At 29.1% G+C, this 22,364-nt stretch overlaps 1 protein-coding gene across 1 annotated transcript in view; it reads left to right on the top strand.

Annotated features, from left to right (window-relative positions):
• Positions 1 to 22,364, top strand: part of LOC129958958 (carboxylesterase-like) — a 502,035-nt gene that overhangs the window by 392,447 nt on the left and 87,224 nt on the right. Inside the window, exon 8 of the mRNA XM_056071717.1 lies at positions 9,228 to 9,299. Coding sequence (XP_055927692.1) covers positions 9,228 to 9,299 — 72 coding nt within the window. The remainder of the gene's footprint in view (positions 1 to 9,227; positions 9,300 to 22,364) is intronic.

Genomic DNA, 22,364 nt, shown 5'->3' with positions numbered 1-22,364 from the left:
TGACTGATACAAGAAAATTTTCTTTCAAGTGCCAGTGATTTGCTACAATTCAGGTACTATAAATGATACGTTTTTCCAGAGTGGTAAAAGATGAGTTTGAATGAAACTGCATTTTTTTATAGCAGTTGGTACCTTTCTATGTTCAGCCATCACCGCGTAAGCACGCCCATAACCTGGCATATGAATAATAATGAATATTTACTTATTAGCTTATAATTACTTATAAACACATGTTAATTTGCCAAACCTTTATTTGTTAGCACATAATCATTATCTTTCAGTAAATAATTTATTTGTCTTCTTTAAGAAGAAATTTTCATTTTAAAAATTTCAATTTTAATTATTTAAATTATTTAATTCACGGCTTTTTAACATACCTTAAAAGTTTCTACTAGTTCAAAATATTTATAGAAAATATTAATATTGAATAAATTACAAAATCACTAAAAATTTTATCCTAAAATTATCTAATTTTTTAATTACACATTTTTTTTCAAAAATTTAAAATAGCATTTAATTTTCTGTAGCATCATTTAATTAAAATGAATATGAATAGATAAAGTAAATATCCATCATAAATAATGAAATTTATTCTTTTTAAACCAGAACGTTCTTTTGTCTATTCAACATCTTCAGTCAAAACGATTTTATTAAATTTACTCAACTCTGCAAATATTTTCCAACTTCTTTTAAATGCAGCGAGCATTATTAACTGAATCAACATTTTAAAAAAATGCAAAATACTTCTACCTTTTTTTTTTCTGTATTAGAATTTCAAGTTTCAATTTAACACGTCTTATTCATAGTCGTATAATTTAAAACGTTAATGAAAAATGCCTCTTCTTTCAAATTCTTTTTTTTTTTTCCTTTCTCTACTTAATTTGATCTATCCCTCTCATGAACGCAAAATGAAGTGCTCGAAGTAACTTTTTTTCCATTGTTTCAGTTATTCATCTGAGTAACGAATGTATAACTTTCTATTTGCTGCTCGTCGAGTACTCATCCATTTTTAAATTATGGAGAGAAAGTAAATAACTTCAAATTAAATCCCTCTCCCTTTTGAAAGGCTTTCGTGCTATTGACTTCTATTACCTCGATAAGAGTGAAAAGGAATTATCTTTGGAAGAGCTGCAAATAATTCATAAGCTTGACTAAGAAGAGGATGTAATTTTCGCTACTGACATCCGTCAAAAACTTATTGACTCTGAATTTACAAATGCACATTTTTCGAAATTTATTTCACAATGGCCAAAAAGATGACTTCCTTAACTGCTGAAAATTTATACATATGCAGTGATATCTCTTAATTTAAATATTAACTAATTTCTAATTCATATCTTAAATTAACTAATGTTAACTTCATTCTAAAATGTTCTCTTATTTCCTGATTCAATTCCCACTTTTTTATTTAATTATTTCTAATGCGCGCCTAACAAAATTGCTGACTCCGTCGTTCCCATGCCAGGAACGAAGGGATATATATCCGTAAAACCTGCACATTTCTTTAAAAAGATTCCTTGCTTAAATCGACATGTTGCAAAAAAAATCCCTATTAGAAAATCATAGTAAAATTACTGAAGGGGAAAATTTCGGTCACTTTGCTCTTTTATAGAGAAACAAACCTAGATTGGATTGCTGATCATGTCTTTTTTCACTCCTATCTACATTTCGACTTTCAGCTCTTTTTCAGTCTCTTTCATTGGCCATTTATGAGTTTCGGTTTCGATTCCTGTTGTCTAGGTAGAAAACATATTTGATTTATTGAATATTAATATTTTTTTGGTTAAAGGCTAATCTTCGAAAAAATGAAGTAAAACGTAATTCAAAATAAATTTATTGGAGGGATCACTTATGAAAAAAATAAGTATTGCAGATCATTTACTATAATCTTATTTGATATTCATTTTTGGACGATATATTCATTATTGATATTCTTTATATTCATTTGTGATATTTGTCTTATATGGTTTTCCTTTTTATATTCATTTGTACTTATCGAAGATAGAAGTGCATTTGGAAGAGAGGATTTGATACTTTTATTTATTGAATTATCAGAACAACATTTGCGTAATTTTCTAGTACTGCAATGAGTTTTTATCATACTACAATAGAGTTGTTGTTGTGTTGTAACTTATGGCACTTTACAAGCCCGCTGACAGTTATCTGTCAGCGATTTAAGCCGAGTGAGCGTCTCTTGTTTTTTCAGTAGCGCCAACTAGGGCCAAGAATACGACTTAGCTACTCACGCGTCACAACCCTTTCTACATATAAGTCTTTATGACCACAACAGATTTATATGTGCACCAGCCACCACGCACACACGGAGAGTCTTCGGCCGGGGAGAGTTAATACCACTGGGGGTACTGGTTCAGAGCTGATCGTGCTCTGATTCAGGTCTAAATTACGATCTGTGGATGAGTGAATGAAATACATGAAAGAAGTCCGTCCCTTAGAAAGGGTTGTGACGCGTGAGTAGCTAAATCGTACCCTTGGCCTTACTGAAAAAATAAGAGACGCTCACGCGGCTTAAATCGCTGACAGATAACTGTCAGCGAGCTTGTAAAGTGCCATAAGTCACAACACACAACTACAATGAGTTTACATCTTAATGAGTTTATACTTTACTTAATGTGTTGCAATTGTAACAAACTTCGCATATGAATTTAAGATTTAAGATTTTACACTATTTAAGAGTAAAATATATTTTCTAAAAATTCTAATCTCGTTTAATCTCAGTACTTTTAATTTTTAAGCTGACAAATCACTTCTGTATTTAATATAAAAAAACAATAATTTCTTTATTCATTAATTAACAAAGAAAATTTACAAACTATTATCGGTTAAAAACGTTTATAGAAGTTTGAAAAACTTCATAACATTATCTAGTTAAAATGTTCAGATGTAAAAGCACTTTCAAAACTGTTTTGTATATTTAATTAAGAGTATATTTGCTTTTATTCATTATTTTGTTAACATTTATTCATCAACAATCAGTTCGTCTTTAAAAATCAGATTTAATTTTTATTTATTCTAAATCTATTGTTTTAATTACAAACTTTCTTAAAAGGGTCGCACGAAGTCATACAAATAGTTTTGAACTTATGTGTTGCTTAAATACCATTTTTGATTAATATGAAATCAAAGATAGTATTTTTGCTGCTCTCAGTTGCTATGTAAAAAAAGAACATTTTTAAAATTTGAAATTTTTCTGAAATCCTAATTTGCCTTTAAGTCATAAATTAAGAAATTTATACTCAAAAATGAAGATTCATTTAGTTGAACCACCAGTCAAAAATAGAAAATTGTGATAAAATTTAAAGAAAATTCATAAAAATTACCTTAAAAGGCTACTGCTAATAATTCTAAAAATCATTTTTTTATTTTAATATTTTATTCTAATCACACTCCATTGCTGAAAGTCAAATTGCAAACATTTTAATAGCATTCCACGAAGACCTAATGGACACGCTATTCATCAACTCGCTTTAAAAGCTTTTAGTGCAATTTTCGAATTTATTAATAATAAAAATTAAGGCATTTTTATATTTGGAATTCTTAAAAAGAATTTTGTTACTCACAACATTTTTAAAAGCTTGACAAATGCTTACTTATTTTAAGAGAAATTTATCAAAATGTTAATCATTAAAAATTAAAAAATAAGTTATCCGAATATATAAAGACAACATTTTTGCTCTTTATTCTATATAAATGGCACCGTCATTTCTTTTTTGCCCAATATTTTTAATTACATCTGTCCATTGTTGTTATTTAAAACTTTTTCTCTATAAAAAATTTCTTCAATAAGTATTTTACAGCTCCTTTTAAAATGTAGCATTATTAATTAAACAAACAAATCTTAAAAGAAATTCAAAATTCTTTCGTGATTTTATTCAAAAATTTTCTTCTGTTTTCGCAATTTCTAGTTCCTATCTTGATACTTTTTATTCGTGGTCGTATAATTTAAGATATTAATGAAAATTCTTCTGCTTTCAAATTCTTTGCTTTCTCCTTCTATGTAATTTGATCTACTGCTTTTCAGTATATAAAATAAAGTCATTGAAATTAATTTATATAATTTTTTATTCATTTTAGTTATAAAAGCATAACCTGTTATTTGATGCTTTTTAAAAATTTACTTTTTTTAAATTACAGAAAGAGTAAATAACTTCAAATTAAATATTTCCTTTGAAGCAGCTTATTTGTATTAACTAGAATAAAAATGAGGAAAATTGAATGTTAATAATGGTGTATCTTATAAATACATGGGCAGGAGAAGTTACTTTTATATTTCAATGAATAGAATGTTTTAAATGTTATTCGCTGAAAATGTCTTCTTTCCGGAAAAAGTGGATGATTTTCTGGAATCTATAACAATGCCAATTTATTTTTAAAATGACTTTTTTTTAAAAATTAGCATTTCAAACATTCCAAGAAAATTTATGAGGATGAAAGAAATTCTCTCTCATGATGATTTTCCAGATAATATTTGAAACAGAATAACATAAAAAAGAAATTTAAATCTGCTATTACAAATTTCAAGTTATCGCGTGAGAACATTATTTTTTAAGTCACGTGGTATCAATCCGACAGAAAAACCTCACACTTCCTCATAAGACTCCTATTTCGCAATCACCAACTTTTAGAAAAGCGATGGTTTTTGACCATCTGAAAATTAAACTTATTAAAAATTTTTTCGTGAAAAATCATCTTAAACCGGTTTTTTTTAAATTACGTGATTATTAGGTTACGTCTGCCTCAATATTTAGAAACCGATGGTTGTTTTTTTCCATCTGAAAATTCTTCGAGTTCCAAAACATTTTTGCCAGCTAGAAAAATTAAAAATTGTATATATCTATAACGTTCAATACCTCCTCCTTGCTGCTTCGCATTTATTCCCAATTTCTTCTATCTGATTCTTTGGGTGATAATTTCTTACGACCCTGCCCTGTATTGGCCCGACAAGACAAGCGGGTACATGGAGACATTTGCGCGAAGTTGTAACTTTTTGTTGTCGCTAAGTTGCCAACTGAGACAATTTTTTTTATCGTTTTCTAACAATCCTAAACCAAAAAAAAAAAAAATTGCCTGTGCATTTTTGGTTTCAAAAACCCCAAACCAAAATAACATCAAGTCTCACATTATTATATATGCTCTCATACTTAAAAAATATTTTACTCTATGAATAAATGTTTCATACTTTATGAGAATAATGCTTTATATAATAATGGAAAAAATGGGAACTTAGTTTAACAGAAAGATTAATCATCTCTGTAATGTCATAAAAATTTATCAAGTGGAAATCTTTTAATAGAGCAGTAGCAGTCCTCTGATTATTAATTATTTGTTGCAATCTATTCACGACTTTTGATGCACAATAATTTTATAATTTATTTGTAATAAATTCAAATAACAAATAAATATAAAAATGAAATAATTTTATTAATTATTTAATTTTTATAATAAAATTAAATAATTGCACAGATTATTTATTTAAAAAATTTGAAATGTCTTCAAAAATAGTTTCCTCTATTCACAGCAACTGTATTTCTATGCCTTAACAAAAGTGCTAAAAGGGGTAATAAACACGAATTTATGAATTATATATTAGATGTTAAACATTGTTTTTGTAACATACGTAACATTCCTTTTCTAATGCAAGACTTAAAATTCCAGATACCATAGCATAATTATTTTCACAAGTTGTTTCGTTTCATTAAAAATGATCACTTTAATGTCATAAAAATTGGTCATGCAGAATCTTCTAAAAAAACAGTGGTGGACATCTGAATTGCTATCGATTCAGTAATTTTGATGCTGTATGGGTAAATAGTTTGAGATTTCTTCAAATTTAATTAAATTAATTTGTTTTAAAATTAACTAAATTAATTTTCTTTAAAATCTGCTTTGTTTAATCCAAAGAAAGCATATAAAAATCCTTCCGTTAGGAAATCATTTTTTATATCCATTGCTGTCTTGAAGCTTATAAAAGCTATTCAAACTAAAAATTTAGTAAAAACAGCTTTTTTAAATAAAAATTGATTCTTTTACTAATAAAATACAGAAATATGTAGCGTAAGTTCACGAACGAGCATCTTTAAGATGCTATCAAGATACGGGAGCAACAAAAAGAATTATTCGATCGTATCTCTAATCCATAGACTGACATGTACTAGTAGAAAGAAATAAGCTCATGAAACAGATTTAACTTGCTATGTGCTCTTGTACCATCAACGATACTTAAAAAACATTATTTCCATGGAAAGCGTCTTGTAATATGCAAATAAACATATGGTAGTGCCGCTGTTTCTTGGTGATGCTCTGGACATATTTCGCGGTTTATTGCTAAGAAAATATGCAACATTTCATCTTGCAACTTTTCTTTTTAATGAACATCGCTAAAGTATTTAGAAAAATACTAAAAAAGTCTACCATTTTTCTGGTTTATCAGATTTAAAATGATGTGCACCGAAAAATAAAACTTTGACGTAAGTAAATACATTAAGCTACTTTCGAAATATATGGAAATCTCAGCAGCTCAGGTCATCATTTAGTAGTTTTATACCTTACCATTAAGAAACAGATTTAAGGTACAACCATTTAATAAATATTCTATACAAAAATGCCATTACATGGAAAAATTTTAAAAGCAATTGTTGCTTCCATTGATATCACCGTTTACAAAGAACAATATATATATTTTTTTATTATATAAGATGTGTGAACAAACAGAATGAAGATTTTCAAAGAAATTCTGTAATAGTTAACAAAAATCAATGGGAGTGATCTATTCTTGATCTTTTTTGTATACATACACAATAAGTATATTTGGGAGATAGCTGAGTAGTTATCAAGAGAATCAAGTATGTATACTGGATCTCTCTCGATCGACTTATTGAGTCTAAATTTCGTATAAATCTGCGATTTGCCCTTATCCTATATCAAATTTCTTTTATCTAGCTTACTATTCATTTGTATTCACATATACAAAGGCAAATTAGCAAACAGATAGTTAGGTTTTATGAGCTTAATCCAAACTTTGATACATATTTACAGTTTCAATAATAAAACTGAAACTCCAAATTTCATTTGCCTAGCTCCTTACATTTTCAAGTAATCTCCTTCATAGACAGACTGATATTTAAAAGTATATTATTTCAAAAAAAATATTCCTCACGTCAAGCCGGAAAGCAAAGGTAGATTCCTTTGCATCTAAGTTACTATCTGGCAACATAAATTGTTGAGATTAACAACGGTCAAAATGAGGGTTTAAAAATCTCTTTTCACCCCCTACTTTCTAAGATTCGGTAGTTATCAAAAAACTTTAAATACAAAAGTTGTTCGTCTTAATGAGGCGCTAGATTGGTTCCTTTTTCTATACACAAAGGAAAAGTTATATATATATATATATATACAGGGCGTCTCAAAAACCTTGACCGCGGCTTTATTTCTTAAATATTGATCATAGAGATATACTGTAAATTACAAAGTTGCGTAAAGAAATAGGCAAAATATTATGAAATCGATTAAAATTTTCAGGGGATTAAACTTCAAAAAATACAAAATTAAATTTTTACACGGACCCCGTACAAGAAATTCCCAATGAGAAAAATGTGCCCCATCCTTTAATAAGGTCATGCACAAATTTTCTGCAATATATCACAAAAAGTCTCAAAGTTATGAAACTACATAAATGCTGACTTAAACCACTCTTAGATGCCTGGATATGAGTTCGCAAAGAGGAAACATCACGTCGGATGTTCGTGTTTTAGGGGTCGTACACAAATTGACAAAGAAAGTAATGATTGAATAAATAAATAATAATTTTGCTATTTATTGGTTCAAAAGTATTAAATGTTTGTAGAAATAATAACTTTAAGGAAACATTACATAAAGGAAGATTACTTAAATTAAAGATTACATAAGTTGTTTTTTTTACAAGATCATTGACTGTGCTATTTTTAAGTTATATTCTGTAATTCATGATATAAAATTTTAAAGCATTTTTCAGGAAGTATAGATTTTAAAATTTGTATTTAAAACTAAAGATATGAAGCATATTTAATTTCCTTATGATGCATTCCTGCGCCGCGTCATCTGCGCTAAATCTGTAAACATCTGCATTTTAATTTGTGATTGACCCTTCACCAACTTTGTTTTAACACTTCTTTGAGAGTTTTCATGATAAAATTCTGAAATTTTGTAATTTTACTTGACCTTACTTGAATAAATTTTATTTGGCCTTATTAGAGGATGGAGCGCATTTTACTCACTGGGAATTTTTTTGTACGGGGTCCATATAAAAATTTAAATTTTGTATTTTTTAAGGTTTAATCCCCTGAAAATTTTAATTGATTTCATAACATTTTGCACCTCTTTTACTCAACTTTGTAATTTACGGTATATGTCTGTGATCAATATTTAAGGAATAAAAGCCGCGGTCCAGGTTTTTGAGACACCCTGTATATATATAACTTTTGAATGGAAGGTGGTTTTGGGTTCTAGGGACCATAATCGGTAAAGAACTGAAGAAATTTTCCAAAAATCTTAGATTGAGAACCATTACAATAGGTAGTCGTCCTGTAGAAATCTACATAAAATAAGTGTTTATCAATAATATGATTATTTAAACATTAAATATACTTATTATAAACTTAATAAATAATTTTACATAAATATATAAAAATTTTAATATCATAAAGCTGGTTTGATGTTAATATTTTATATTATTTTGAAGATTACAAATAATTCTGCAATTGAGGCCACAGAAAAATCCATGTTAATTTTTTTTTTCTAGTGCAATATTTTTCTTCGACGTTTCCTTCTGTAAATATAACCATATTTCTTCTTAAAATAACGCTTAACATTCTTAATAACATACAACTGTTTTGATGTTAATATTAAATATTATTTTGAACACAAAAATAATTATGCATTAGATATTATAGAAAAATTAGCGTTAGAACTTTCTGTTTCTAGTGCAATATTTTTCTTCCACGTTTCCTTCTGTAAATATAACCATATTTCTTCTTAACATAATGCTTAACATTTTTAATAACACAATACTCATTTGATGTTATTACTTCAAATTATTTTGAAGATTAAAAATAATTCTGCAATGGATGCTACAGAAAAATTCATGTTAAAACTTTCTATTTCTATTGCAATATTTTTCTTCGACGTTTCCTTCTGAAAATAAATATAACCATATTTCTCTTCTATCCCTTTAGGCGAGTTGCTGCAACGTCCGCCCTTGGAGACCATTGTGGCTGGGGAAGGGGAAGACATCCCCACTCTGGTAGGTAAGTACTTTAAAGTGCCCTCGACCTTTCTTGTAAAAACAAACGACGAAAGAAAGAAAATCAAAAAAAAAAAAAAATCTGGTATTTCCTATTTCTTCATTATCTCTTGCTGTTCCTAGATTTCCAGCTTATAAAACTTTTTTGAAATTGAATATTTTTCAGAAATGTTCAATAATATCTATATTATCTCTATGATTTTAAAAGGCAAAAAATACATTTATTTGTAAAATAAAAATGATAGCTGAGGCTTAATGTGATCACTTCGGAACTTAAGAATTTTGATAATATTAACCGATTAATAACAATAATTGGATTGGGTAAAATCAACTATCACATCAAGGAGAAAAAATACTTCTCTCAGGACTATATATAATTTATTTCAAAAATAATAATTAAAAAGTAGCTTAATTGGTGCTTATCGACAATTATTCCGTAACAGTTCTCTTGTACAGGGTGGTTATAATTAAAGTAACCCTATTCTGACCCCTCTAGAACCCGTCCTGCCATTCGTATTTTGCTGAAGCTTGGTATATACGTTACATGGATCATGGGGAAACAATTTCTATTATAAAAAGAAAAAAAAAATTAAATTAAAAAAATAGCTCACATTTTTACCATCAGGGGGAGTTGTGATGAATAAAGAAGGATAATAAATCAGTCTGAATTAATAAAATTTATTCAGTTACAGAATGTGCTTAGAGTGTGCTCCATTGACATCAATTACTCATTATAATGTTTTCAATGGTAGCGCAAGAAGCTCTCGAGGAACTTCAGCAACATGCCATGCATTGCTGGCTTTCAACTCAGGTAAAGTTATAATCCCTCCTCCATAAACACAGTCTTTTAGAAATCCCCACAACCAGAAATCACAGGCATTTAAGTTGAGTGAACGAGGAGATCTTGCATCCGTGAAAGCTCTGGATATTACACAATTCTTTCCAAAGTGAGCACGAAGCAGTTCTTCGATATGACATCCAATGTTTTTTCAACACATTCGTATCCGTTGTAATCATCAAAGTTTATTTCTTGGTCTTGCTCATAAAACGCTTTTTACGATTTTTTAAGATTTTACGAAAAAGAGACTGAAATTTTTAACTGCGTTTTAAGTTGTGTTAGCGTTATTCTAAAGCATTCAGTTGCCTCGTTTTAGGTAAATTTTCATACTTGTTCAAATTTTCATTTTTGTTTTTAACACTCACGTCATTTGCATCCAAATTACAATCGCATAATTATTTATCGTGGATCAAAAAAATGCAGGACAGCATTTGGCAGAATAGCTGTCATTTTAAACCAATCCAGATCATTCTATTCGGTACAAAAGAATGCGAACTCCATCACATAGGAAAGATGACTTCGGTATGTTTCCTTACAAGAGGAGCAAGAAACCGTTAACGTTGATTGAAAAGAACATATTTGTCAATTCTCTACTTCAAAACTGATAACATTAAACTACATAGTAATCCCACTAAACGAATATTTTTTGTTCATTTGAAGATATTGGTTTGGGACCAAAAGAGTTTGATAATATAAAGCGAATGAAAATATTAACCGCGATAACATTAAACGGCGTCCATTGTAACATAAATTTATACAAATAGTATTATAATATAAACATATGAACGAAGTGAACATTTCAGATTAGATAACGGTTCTAATCACTACCGAAAGGAGATTGTCTCGGTCATTTTTTTTAGAATCATAATTGTTCTTCCAAGAGATGAACACTCAAGCGCGTAACAGGAGCAAGATAAATTGTTTATAATTGGTTGTCAGAGAGAGAGAGAGAGAGAGAGATGTGCAGAGTTTCTGTTAGAGATTTTGCCAGAGATTTGAGACAAAATTTGGAAAGATTTGAATGCTTACGTTCCGCTTACTTCAAAAATGTTCCGCTTACTTCAAAAATGCAGTTCCGCTTACTTCAAAAATGCAGAATTCAATGAAACGCTCATTTAAAAATGAGGCAATTTCATAACGCTTAAAATGCAAATTGTGGTTGTTGTTGTTTTCCATCAAAACTTGCAAAAAATTGTCCTTCTTTAATGAACTGGGCATTGAAACTTTTTTTCTTTTTTGCTTGAACTTCTTCCCATTTGCACACATATCCAAAAAGAATTCTGCCTTCTGTTATAAAAAGACAAAAAAAAAATTAACTGTATCTGTTATGATATCCATTGTGTTATGAATCAATGGCCGTGATGTCAAGTGATGGAATCCATTCAATTCCTCATGCAACCAAAGATATACATTTTATAATTTCATTATCAATTAATGTTTTTAAAAAAATTGTACCTTTAATTAACTGACATCATATTCAAAACTATTTAATTGGGCATAATCGAACAATTCAATTCATCCCTTACTCTGAATATGATTTGCCATTCGCTAAATCTATAATATATAGTAATTTTCAAACTTTTTGAACTAATTCAAGAATAAAATAAAACTTTTCTTTGAGCTTCTACAACCTGACTAAATAAGCTTGATTTTAATTATAATTATTATCACTTTTTAATTATTAATTATTATCACTTTTCTTTCTTAAATATATTTTTAAAATCAGACCACAAACTTTCAAGGAATCAATAAAAAATTATTGTTTAATCTTTTAAAAATAACCTATTCGATTCTTTATCTTTTCATCTTTTATTCCGATGAAATTTTAGAAATATATTAAATACAATTTGAAATATTTTTGGATAATCATTATTCTATTTTTAAAATTCATAATTTATTATTTTTATTTTAGAACTGCTGTTAGAAACTCTAATTACAAGTTCTTTAAACCACAGTACCAGGAGTTTTAAAATTCTGATGTTTTACTTTTTTCTACCTTGAATAAACTTATTTTGAATCTTGGAAAGCATCCCCATCCTAGTACAATATCATTTAATTCAACTTTGTTTGCTTATTCAAGCGATCTGAAAAGCCCCGGTATAATTATGAAGCAATATTTTTCTTCCCACCGAATAACATTTCTTCTCGTGTGCTATCATCGAAGTGGAATAATTTATGATTTTTTTTTTGGTCCAAATTATTATAATTTTCAAAATGCTTTAAAATTTGTTACAGTGATTAAGCATTCATTTATTTACTTAACTTTACCCAGTATTTGACCTTTATAATTTTTTGAGATTGCAAGTATTTAGTCATACGTTTAAAAGAAAAATGAATATTAAAAGAAAAAGATTTAACTGTTGAATTTTAAGGAAGCTACAAAAATTGCACGATTTCTCGGACATATTGTTTAGCATTTGTTTATTTTTGCAATCTAGTTTTACTTGCTGATTTTTGCAATTTTATAAGGCCAAATTTCACTACTATTTGATAAAGTCAAAAATATATACTTAATTGGATCAGAGTGCAAACCAAGTTATAGCACATTATAATTGTGCATTTATTAACAAATAAAAAAGGTTAAAAAAAATTATTTCGAATTTATTGTCTAAAGAACGTGAATTTTTATCGTGATTTTAACAATGACAATACGCGATAGTTTGATAAAAAATACTTTTGTAAAAATGGCAATACGCGATAGTTTGACAAACAATAGTTTTGTAAAAATGGCGAACGATAGTTTAATATAAATGGCAGATGATAGTTTGATAAGGAAATAAAATTAATTCGAATTCCATCATAACAAAAAAAGCACATTATTATAAATACTGCATACAATTAAAAATTCATTAAAACTGAAGAAACATTATACGGAAACAACTAATACTAATAAAAAGGTCAATATTTAAATTTTAAGATGGTGCAAAAGTAGTTTTTATAATTAAATTTTGGAAGATATAGTTCAAAAAACATCAAAAGGTTTGTTTAATTTTTGATTAAATTATGCTTAAAATAATTTTTAGATCTTGAAAAGTTAACTATCATTTTTTTCTCTCATTTTGAAGAATGTGTGCATCTAATTTTATGCAATTTAGAGGTAAAAATTTGAATTTGTATAATGAACACATAAAATAAATTATCTGTTTTATGTAGAGAGGAAGATTTCAGCTGACGGGTGATTTCGTATCATCTTCTGCTCTGCTTTTCTTCAGCCTCACATAAATAACAACTGCTATTTAATTAATATTTTAATTAATAATTAATTATTTTAGCTTCTTAATTTAAATCTTGTTTTCTGAAATTGTAATTTTCATTAAGTAAATTTAATTCTATGAAAATTACCTCTTGCTTTCTTTTATCATTCGTTTTGTGTCTTCCTTGTAACGTATAAGGTTTAATTTAAACAATTGAATTCCTGGATTTAATAAATAAATTTAATTCTATGAAAATTATTTCTTGCTTTCTTCCATCATTCATTTTGTGTATTTTTTGAAACGAATATGGTTTAATTTAAACAATTCAGCACATGGATTTCTGTAATAACACAAACGATAAAGAAATATATAAGTATTATTTTTGGAAATATTCGTTTAATTAAAATCATTTTCTAGAAACAGTGAACGTTGTCTTGTCACATAAATAAATGTACTTTCTTCCGTATTAAAAGAATCTGTTGTTCTAGAATTTCTGTAATTAAAGAAAGTATTTTTTTTATAATAAATGTTGATACAACATTCTTTTTGTATTAAACATTAACTCATATTTCATGCTCCAAGAAGTTTTAAGGTTACATTATTGTCTAAATTTTAATTTATTAATAAGCTATTTGCAAAAAAAATTTATTTTTCCTTTTCACAAATTTTTATTTCTTATTAATATGCATCGTCTCAAGTTAACTTTGTTCTGTGTTTTTCATTTTTTTCAAACTGAATTGATTAACTCATTAAAAACTTTAATTAGTGATAGTTGCATTTTTAAGATATTCTGATATTTAAGAATCAAGATCATCAATTAGTTTATATCAATTTATATTTGCATTTATTTAAACTGTTAATATAATAATAATTGGTTATTTTATATATATTATTTTATAATTTAGTTATTTTATATATATTATTTTATAATCTAGTTATTTATAACTCAGTTATTTTATATATTATTTTATAATTTATAAAAATAATTAGTTATATAAAATTATTAGCTTATATAAACCTTAACTTCATTTTGCCTTTAGATTACGCTAATAATTGTTAAATATCTAAAAAATTATCACCAACTCTAATCTAAACTTCATTTCACCTTTAAATCTTCGCAAATTATTTTTTTATATAAAATTCAAATTATGTTCAGTGTTTTTATTTCTTTTTATAATCCGCTACTTACAGATAATAAAAATGCCATCATTTGTACTTAAAACATGTAAAACTTGCTATAATAATTTTTTAAAAATAGCATTTAAATTTTAAGGAAACCATGACAAAGTTAAAATCAGTCAAAAACTTGAAACTAACTGCACCAATTTAAATACAGATTCGCTAAAAAAATTTTAGCATATCCTCCATAAATATCTCTTAAAATACTTTATTCAGAAGAAAATCTTTCTCTTAGACATTGACAAATAGCAGTCTGCAGCTTCCAGGCTTCCAATTTCTATTTGCCACCCTATTTGTCATAACTATAATTAGAGGATCATAAAAATATCTTCTAGATATTTTCTTTTGTCAGAAAGCAATTCACTTAAGTGTTTTTAACTCTTTTACTAACTGTTCGCTGTCAAAAACGTTCACTTATTTCTGGCTAAAATGAATATCTGTCAGGTTAGAGTTCTCTAAACCCGCTTTAGGCCATTGCAAATTTAATGGAACGAGATGCAATAAAGAAATTGAATGTTTTGGTAATTAAAACCATCCGTTTAGCCTTGGAGCAATCAAGACTTCTTATTCGCGTTCATTTAAAAATGTCTCAAACACTGCATTCTTTATAGTATTCTAGTTTAAAATTATCATTTAAAAAGATAAGCGTTAAAGTGAGGGAAAGCTATGCATTAAACTTAACAAATATGTGACAAAACTTCTCCTAAAGATACAACTTCTTTGAATAAATAAAGAGAAGAAATCTTACATTATCTTAATGGGAAATGTCTTTTTTGAATATGTTGACATTGCTGTTTGTAATGTTGTTTTTATGAAACATTTCCTCTTTGGAGCGACATCAAATGCCAAGTTTAGTCGTAAAAGTAATGGTTTTAATGACATTTTTTTGTTTACAATTATGTGAGATCGGAAAATATGTTTATGACACTACCTGATTGATGTAATCTTTATTAGAAATGGCTCAAAATTTCAAACATTAATGCATTTCGAATCCGGGTAAAAATAAGCCTGATGTATTTCTTGCCTTAATGCAAATATACTAAGGTATTTAGAAAATTTCTTTAACAATTACATAACATTCATCCTTACATCCACTGTAAAAGCTATTTTAATTCAATAGTTGCTATATTTAATCAATATGAGATTAAATTATTTTTGGAAATCGTCTTTAACCATTCTTGCTTCCGTTTATTTTGACATTTTGGAAACAATGATATTTCAAATGCAAGTCAATTTCCATATGTCTCAATTTTGTTGGGGATTATTTAATATTTACAAGCAAGATTTATAACTTCATTTTCTGAATTATTTGTTTCTATTATGAATTCACAACTCTTGGCATTAAGATTGTATCGTTCAGACTCTTGAGATATATTTATATTAATTTAACATATATTTAAATTGATTTAATATCATTAAAATTTCCTTTTGAAGATATACAAGGATATTTTCCAAAAGAACTTTTAATTTTGAAATGTGTTTAGGTGATGAAGACAGAACTTGCTATAATACTCACCTCTTTAAATCTTCTACTGCACCAAGTATTTGTTTGATACCAACATATTTCATTCAGACCAAGCCCATTTACACAGTATCCTTGGTAGAATAATATTTTAGAGGAACGAACTTTTTAGTCCTGAATTTCAAGCTCCGACATCAGGATATCAAGTGACTCAGAAAAATTGGAAGAGCTGTTGAAATTTCAGGACCACATCGCTTCTGTAGTTAAAAGCATACATTTTGATTTATGTTGTCGAAGGTTTGCCAATAATAAAATTTCACTCACTCTTTTAAATAAAAAAAAATAACGAATAATATAAGGATTTCAGAGGGAGAAGGAATATTAACAGTAATATTATTTTTAAAAAAAACAAAAAAAACATGATTTTGAGAGAGAGATTTTGAGATTTCTACAGAGAGTAGAAAAATCAGACAGATCAAAATACTAAACGAGAAATTTTATCTGCTACAATTTCAGCTTTAAAAACTATGTTTAAGCTTTTGCGTTTACGTCATAAATAGAAGGTTATTAAAATTTCAGAAAAAAATGTTGCTGCAGAAATCAGAATAACTAGAAGCCGCCGTGGCTCAATTGGCCGAGCATCTCATTTCTGATTGGTTGGTCTAGGAATCCAGTCCCAACCACAATGTTTTATCCCAAAACAAGGATTGTTTTATCTAAAATGTTATCTATTGTTTATCTAAGATCTAATTCTTTCTTAAATATTCAAGTTGGATTGTTCTCGAACATTCTATACATGTGTAAAATCTGAACCCCGTCAACGATGGGTAAGTTCTCAGTCTCGTGCTGTTGTGAGTTGCTTAGTTCTAATAAATCTAATTGTTTATTTAAACTAACGGCGTGGTTCTTTACGTCTTCATGATAATATCCAATTCAGTTCACATTTTTTTTCGTCGGTCGGAAACAAATACTTGTTTGTTTTAACAACGGTTCATAGTTTTAAAAATATTAACTGCAGTGTTTTTAAAGAAAATGTTTGCTTTTGAAACATTATATTAATGAATTTCTTTTTTTATGAAGTATGTAAAGCGAATATTTTCAAATTACATTTAGAAGAATTAAAAGACTTTTTTATATGAGATAATTTTTCAAAAGAGGTCTTTAAAGAATGCAGTTAAATGGCTAAAAATTGCCTATTTCAAAAATTGAAACAGAAAAAATTAAATATAAGCAAAATACATCTTTACCCTCATACTACTTCGTAAGCAGCGTCATTTTTTTTTCTTGATAAATAAGTTCCTGCCGCAATTTTCAACACACACTTGGCAAACATTTGGACTTGAACAACCAATTCAGTAAATTCATGAAGGGGCCGCAGTTTCCTTCTTACATAAAGACTTCCAATCGGAATCGAAGAAACTCCTCCATCACAGTTATCGAATTCGAAGCACGATCTTTGCTTCACTTTTCGTTGAAAACCTCAAGAATCAACATGGGCTGTAAACAGATCAGAACATCACGTACCGCCCTCTTTCAAGTTGGCTGAAGAATTCAAAACGAGTACTCCTTTCTATATAATTGAATACCAGAGCACGGTTGATTTATTTAATTTTTACCTAACAGCTGTGAGTTTTCAAAAGCGTTCTTTAACTTTCCGATGAATGAAAATACACAGCTTGATCCATACTCATGGATGTGGGATTAAGTTTATATCTGTGGAAATATTTCGCGCAGAGTATTCACGCCTCAAGTGAATTTGACGAGTTATCTTTTATTTTTGTTTTTGTCATTACTAATCTCAGATTATCTAAATTTGCCAGAACTTCTACATGAATCCGAAAACTTCCCAAAAGTTGATTGGAAAAAGCAGCCGATGTTCAGTAAACCTAGGGCATGAGAAAGTGAAAGCTAGCTTTACCCCTGATGCCTGATCGCTTTAGCTGGCAAAACGGCCTTCAGGCCTTGGGCGACTCTACCAGGAGTATACATACATCGCCCATTCCATCCAGGAACATTCCTCTGCTTCGTTGAGGCAGCAGAGTAAGACTGAAATGATGCCAGATTTCGGCCTAAGATGGTAAGCTGTTTTGGGCGGAGAAATTGAACAGTCTTGCATAAGCCGTATCCTATTTTTTTTAAAGAAATATCATGGGTATTGTGGGGGGAAATTCCTAATTTTGATTCTCATTAGTTGACGGGACACTATTTGAATCAGCCCCATCTTTTCAAACTTTTGCTCCACACCAAAAGGATTTCTGACACTAAAATCAGAATTAAATTCATAAAATTCAAATACTCGGCGGATCTTTGATACAATCGGGTTTCGAATCTAGAACACTCCGATCCAAGACTGAAACCCTGTCGTCTGGCCCCTGCGATCTAAATAACCGTAGAAATCGAAGGAATAAAGAAACATGAATGGCTATTCAGCAAGCGGTTCTCTAATTTATATTAAAAGTTACCTCATTATGAGCTCAACAAAAATAAAAATGTTTCTGAAAGTAATGATATGTATCACCTATGCGTTATTGTTACTGATTTATTAATGCATATCCTACATTTTATATTCTTAGTATATTGTAATAATATTCTCTAATTTAATTCGATTAGAATTCCATTTTTAAAGCTACAAGAGATTTATTTTAGGGATAGAACTTCTTAATTCTGAACCTTAGTTTGATGGCATGAATATCAATGGTTGATTCAGATAAATAGGACTCCGGACAGTACAGATTATAAATTTTCCTCTTTTAACAAGAACTAAGGTAAAATTAATTTCACATTTTTTTGTATACTTCATATGCAAAAAAAAGTTCTTAAAAAATCTTTTATACCGCAGACTGAATAGTGAGAAAGTAATATTGACTTGAGATTTATAATCATGTAATCATTAAAACATATGAAAAACATGATAAGATCTTTGGTATCGACAAGAATATTTCAATGCTTTGAAATAAACTACACAATATAAAATTAATTTAAAGGCAGTATAAGGTCGACTTTAATATTATACCAAATTCAAGAGGTAAAAACTGAAATGTTCTGAAATGCAAAAGATCAAAAGTTTTTGACCTTTTACCTGAAAAGAAAGTTTCTGAAACTGCTAGAATTGTGGCTATATATGAATTAGGAACGAAGATATAATATCTTTTAAGAACATTCGATGTTCCGTCACGGGAATAAAAATCGAAGGTGCGCAGACGTGTAATAGTCAAATAGGGGTGAATTCTCTCTTTGAAATAGTGATCTCCATTGAGTTCTTTGTGTTGTCGTGATTGTTTAATATTGTTTCTTGTTGCTTGTATGTGGTTTATTTCTGAGAGTGCTGTTTTGTGTAAACTTCGTCTGTTATCAGTGCTTTTTGTGTTGAATAAAACGTCGTTATTGCACCTGATTGATTTTTCGCCATTTATCCACTGGTCGGATTTATCATAATAATAGGATTAAAATTCTTCGAAGTAACAACCTGAGGGATAAAAAAATAGAAAACAGGAACATTCTCAAAACAGGACACATTTTGGAAAATCATGAATGAGCTATTCATTAATTTCATTTTTGAGCAACTGATTTGGCATTATATCGAATTTTAATCATATCGAATCGAAAAAAAAAATTAAGTTCATAAAATACTCTTATGCGAAATATTTCCTTTCATGGATTTAAAAGATAACTACCAAGTAATATTGAAATCTGAGAATGCACATTGGTTAACATTTCTATCTTTGTATTCTGTTGTGTACGTGAATCCTTTAGTTTCAAGAAATCTCATTAATTAAAAGTTTTTTGAAAAATTGAATTATTCTAATGTCGTATTTAGTATTATAATGAACCTGAGAAACATTTAACATCACCAAAATTCGTTCCAAAATCTTTCTTTCTTTAAGCAAATACAGCTGAAACTTCTACGGAAAATATTCATTAAGCACCGCCCACAAAAGAATCATTAACGATAAACACAATGGTTGTTGCACAGTAAGTAAGAGTCATGTAAGCAAGAACAAAAAAAATATATAAATAAATTGGTTTTCATACTGTGTCATTATTTCTTTTATCAGACCACACAAATAAATATTAATCTAATGGGCGTTTCAAAAAGCTTTGTTTATGCTATCTTGCCCTGGAACGATATATAAACGGAAAAAAAGAAATGCAGCAAAAAGAAAGTTCTACTTGGGATGACAAGGGATTTTAGTTTTTAATTCCTTCCCTGCAGATAGATATATTATAATTCAGATTAGAAGGTTGAAATGTCTCTGAACATGGTACCAAAGAGAACGGAAATCCCAAATGGCCGTCTGATGCCCATAAGTCGTTAGAATCTTTCATTCATTTGGAACTTAACAACCACAATCAAAACAAACGATCTGAAGAATTCGGTGAAGAGAAGCGAAGAGAAGAAAAGTAGAAAAAAAAGAAGGGAATGAAATTCCTTTCATGTAATGAAGACACGCGTTTTGAAAAGAAAAACGCACCGATTTAATGAGTTAGCTATTAAGGGAAACACGGTCGTTTTCTAGAGTTGTTTGCATTATTTATTTTTTTATTTTCCTCTTTTCTATTATTTGCAGATTAAAGTGATAGCTACTTTATATTTGATTGGAGGAGGCTTCGGAAAGTGAAATATATTACCAGCAGCCGTCTCGGCATACTCAATAGCATAAGGTTGCTTCATTATGTTTTTGGAATTTTCAATTTTCAGCTTCCGGGGAGAATAAAAAATTGAAATAAAATAATTAGCGAAGAGATTCAAAGAAATAAAATCCCTTAAATTTTTTATATTAAAAAAGGCGAAAAAATATTTCAGATTATTTATTTCATTATTCAAAACTTTATTCAAACTATGAAAATAAGCAATTATTTGTATGAGTACAATGAAATTTAAACGTGGAATAATTCTAAAATTGACAGTTGGTATAAATTATTGGAAGGGCTGACTTCCTTTAATGAGGCAATGAAGAGAATAAAAATGAAATTTAATACTTTATCAACAAGATTTTAAAAGTTAAATGATAATGTGAATACGTACAAACTGAAACCAGATACAAGTAAAAAAATTGTCAAATAATGTAAAATTATCTATAGTATGGACTCAATATGGGGTTTCAGAGTTTCAAAAAAACCTATTTATATAGATTATTTACATTTCGTCTTTTGAGAAAGCCATTCTCCAGCCCTACTCCTCTTCGAGCAGCTTTAAGGCTTTGGAAGTGGACTTGGAATATTTCTCTTTTTCCCTTTTCCTTGCGATTGAAGGAAAAAAATGTGCGCTACTCAAGAAATAAATATCAAACTGAAATTTCCAAGAGCAAATTTTATTTATGTTTTTATTTATTGGAAGGTCTCACTGGGGAGCAAGTCAAAACTGAGGACGAGAAGCTTCCGGTATGGTGGTTGGTTCTCGCCACCCAGGTGGGTATAGACTGAGGTAAGGGTTGGCTACCTCCCATCGATGTCGGATTAGGTTAGGAATGGTGATGGCGCTTAGAACTCATCCACAGTTCCCACCAGTATTGTTGTCACGGTGATCCGATCCTTCAGTTTTATCCGTGTGTCTCCGGGTGGTCGGAGTAGCCAGTTTGTGTTTATTTATTGCAAAGAAATGTTCAAATTTCTAATTTTGATAGATAAATCTTTGTTTAAGATGGGACACAATAAGACTTCGGTAAATAAAACTAAGATTTCGGGAATACAGGAATATTTATTCTATTATCGAAAGATCAAATATTCCATCAGGAATATTCAATCATTTCATGAATATTTATTCCTTCATTGAAGAATTCATTCCCTTTTCACTAAATCTTTCCTCTGGATTCATTGAGGAAAGATCACGTCAGATTCTTAAATTGTAACAACAAAATGCTATTCCGCCCACCCTCGAAGACATTCGGATAAATAGCAACAGCTTTGGTGGAAACTATAGTTGAATCTTAGGGACTATTATTGGTCACGGGACAACCCTTCCCGTAGGTGGCGTGTCCCGTCAATGGTCAGTAGTAACTAATCCCACGCCGTTTCTGTATCCATAAGGGCAGCAAAAAGTAACCACCATGCCGGAAGCTTCTCGTCCTCTTTTCTGAGGTGTTCCTGGGAGGATTCATCGATAGTAATTAAACTTTGATCACCTAGTCACATTAGAATCCTTCAAGACCTGATTAAAAGCTCTTGAACCAAAGGACCAAAAGTGTAAAACCTGACTCTATAAATTTCCCATCATGAACATGAGCTTTGAACATTTTAAGAAGCTTTTTTTCGACTGATCTGGTTTTAGAATTTTAATAATAGGGCTCAAATGTCGTACTTAATGCTAGAATGACTCAAATTTAGGGGATCTATTCATATAACAACTCTGGCGGAGCTTCAAAACGGGTAGTTTACCTAAATAAGACAGGTCGTAAT

Source organism: Argiope bruennichi, chromosome 2 (genome assembly GCF_947563725.1).
Source record: "Argiope bruennichi chromosome 2, qqArgBrue1.1, whole genome shotgun sequence".
Lineage (NCBI taxonomy): Eukaryota > Metazoa > Arthropoda > Arachnida > Araneae > Araneidae > Argiope > Argiope bruennichi.
Note: the sequence above shows the minus strand (reverse complement) of the source record. Positions and strands in the feature narration are given on the sequence as shown.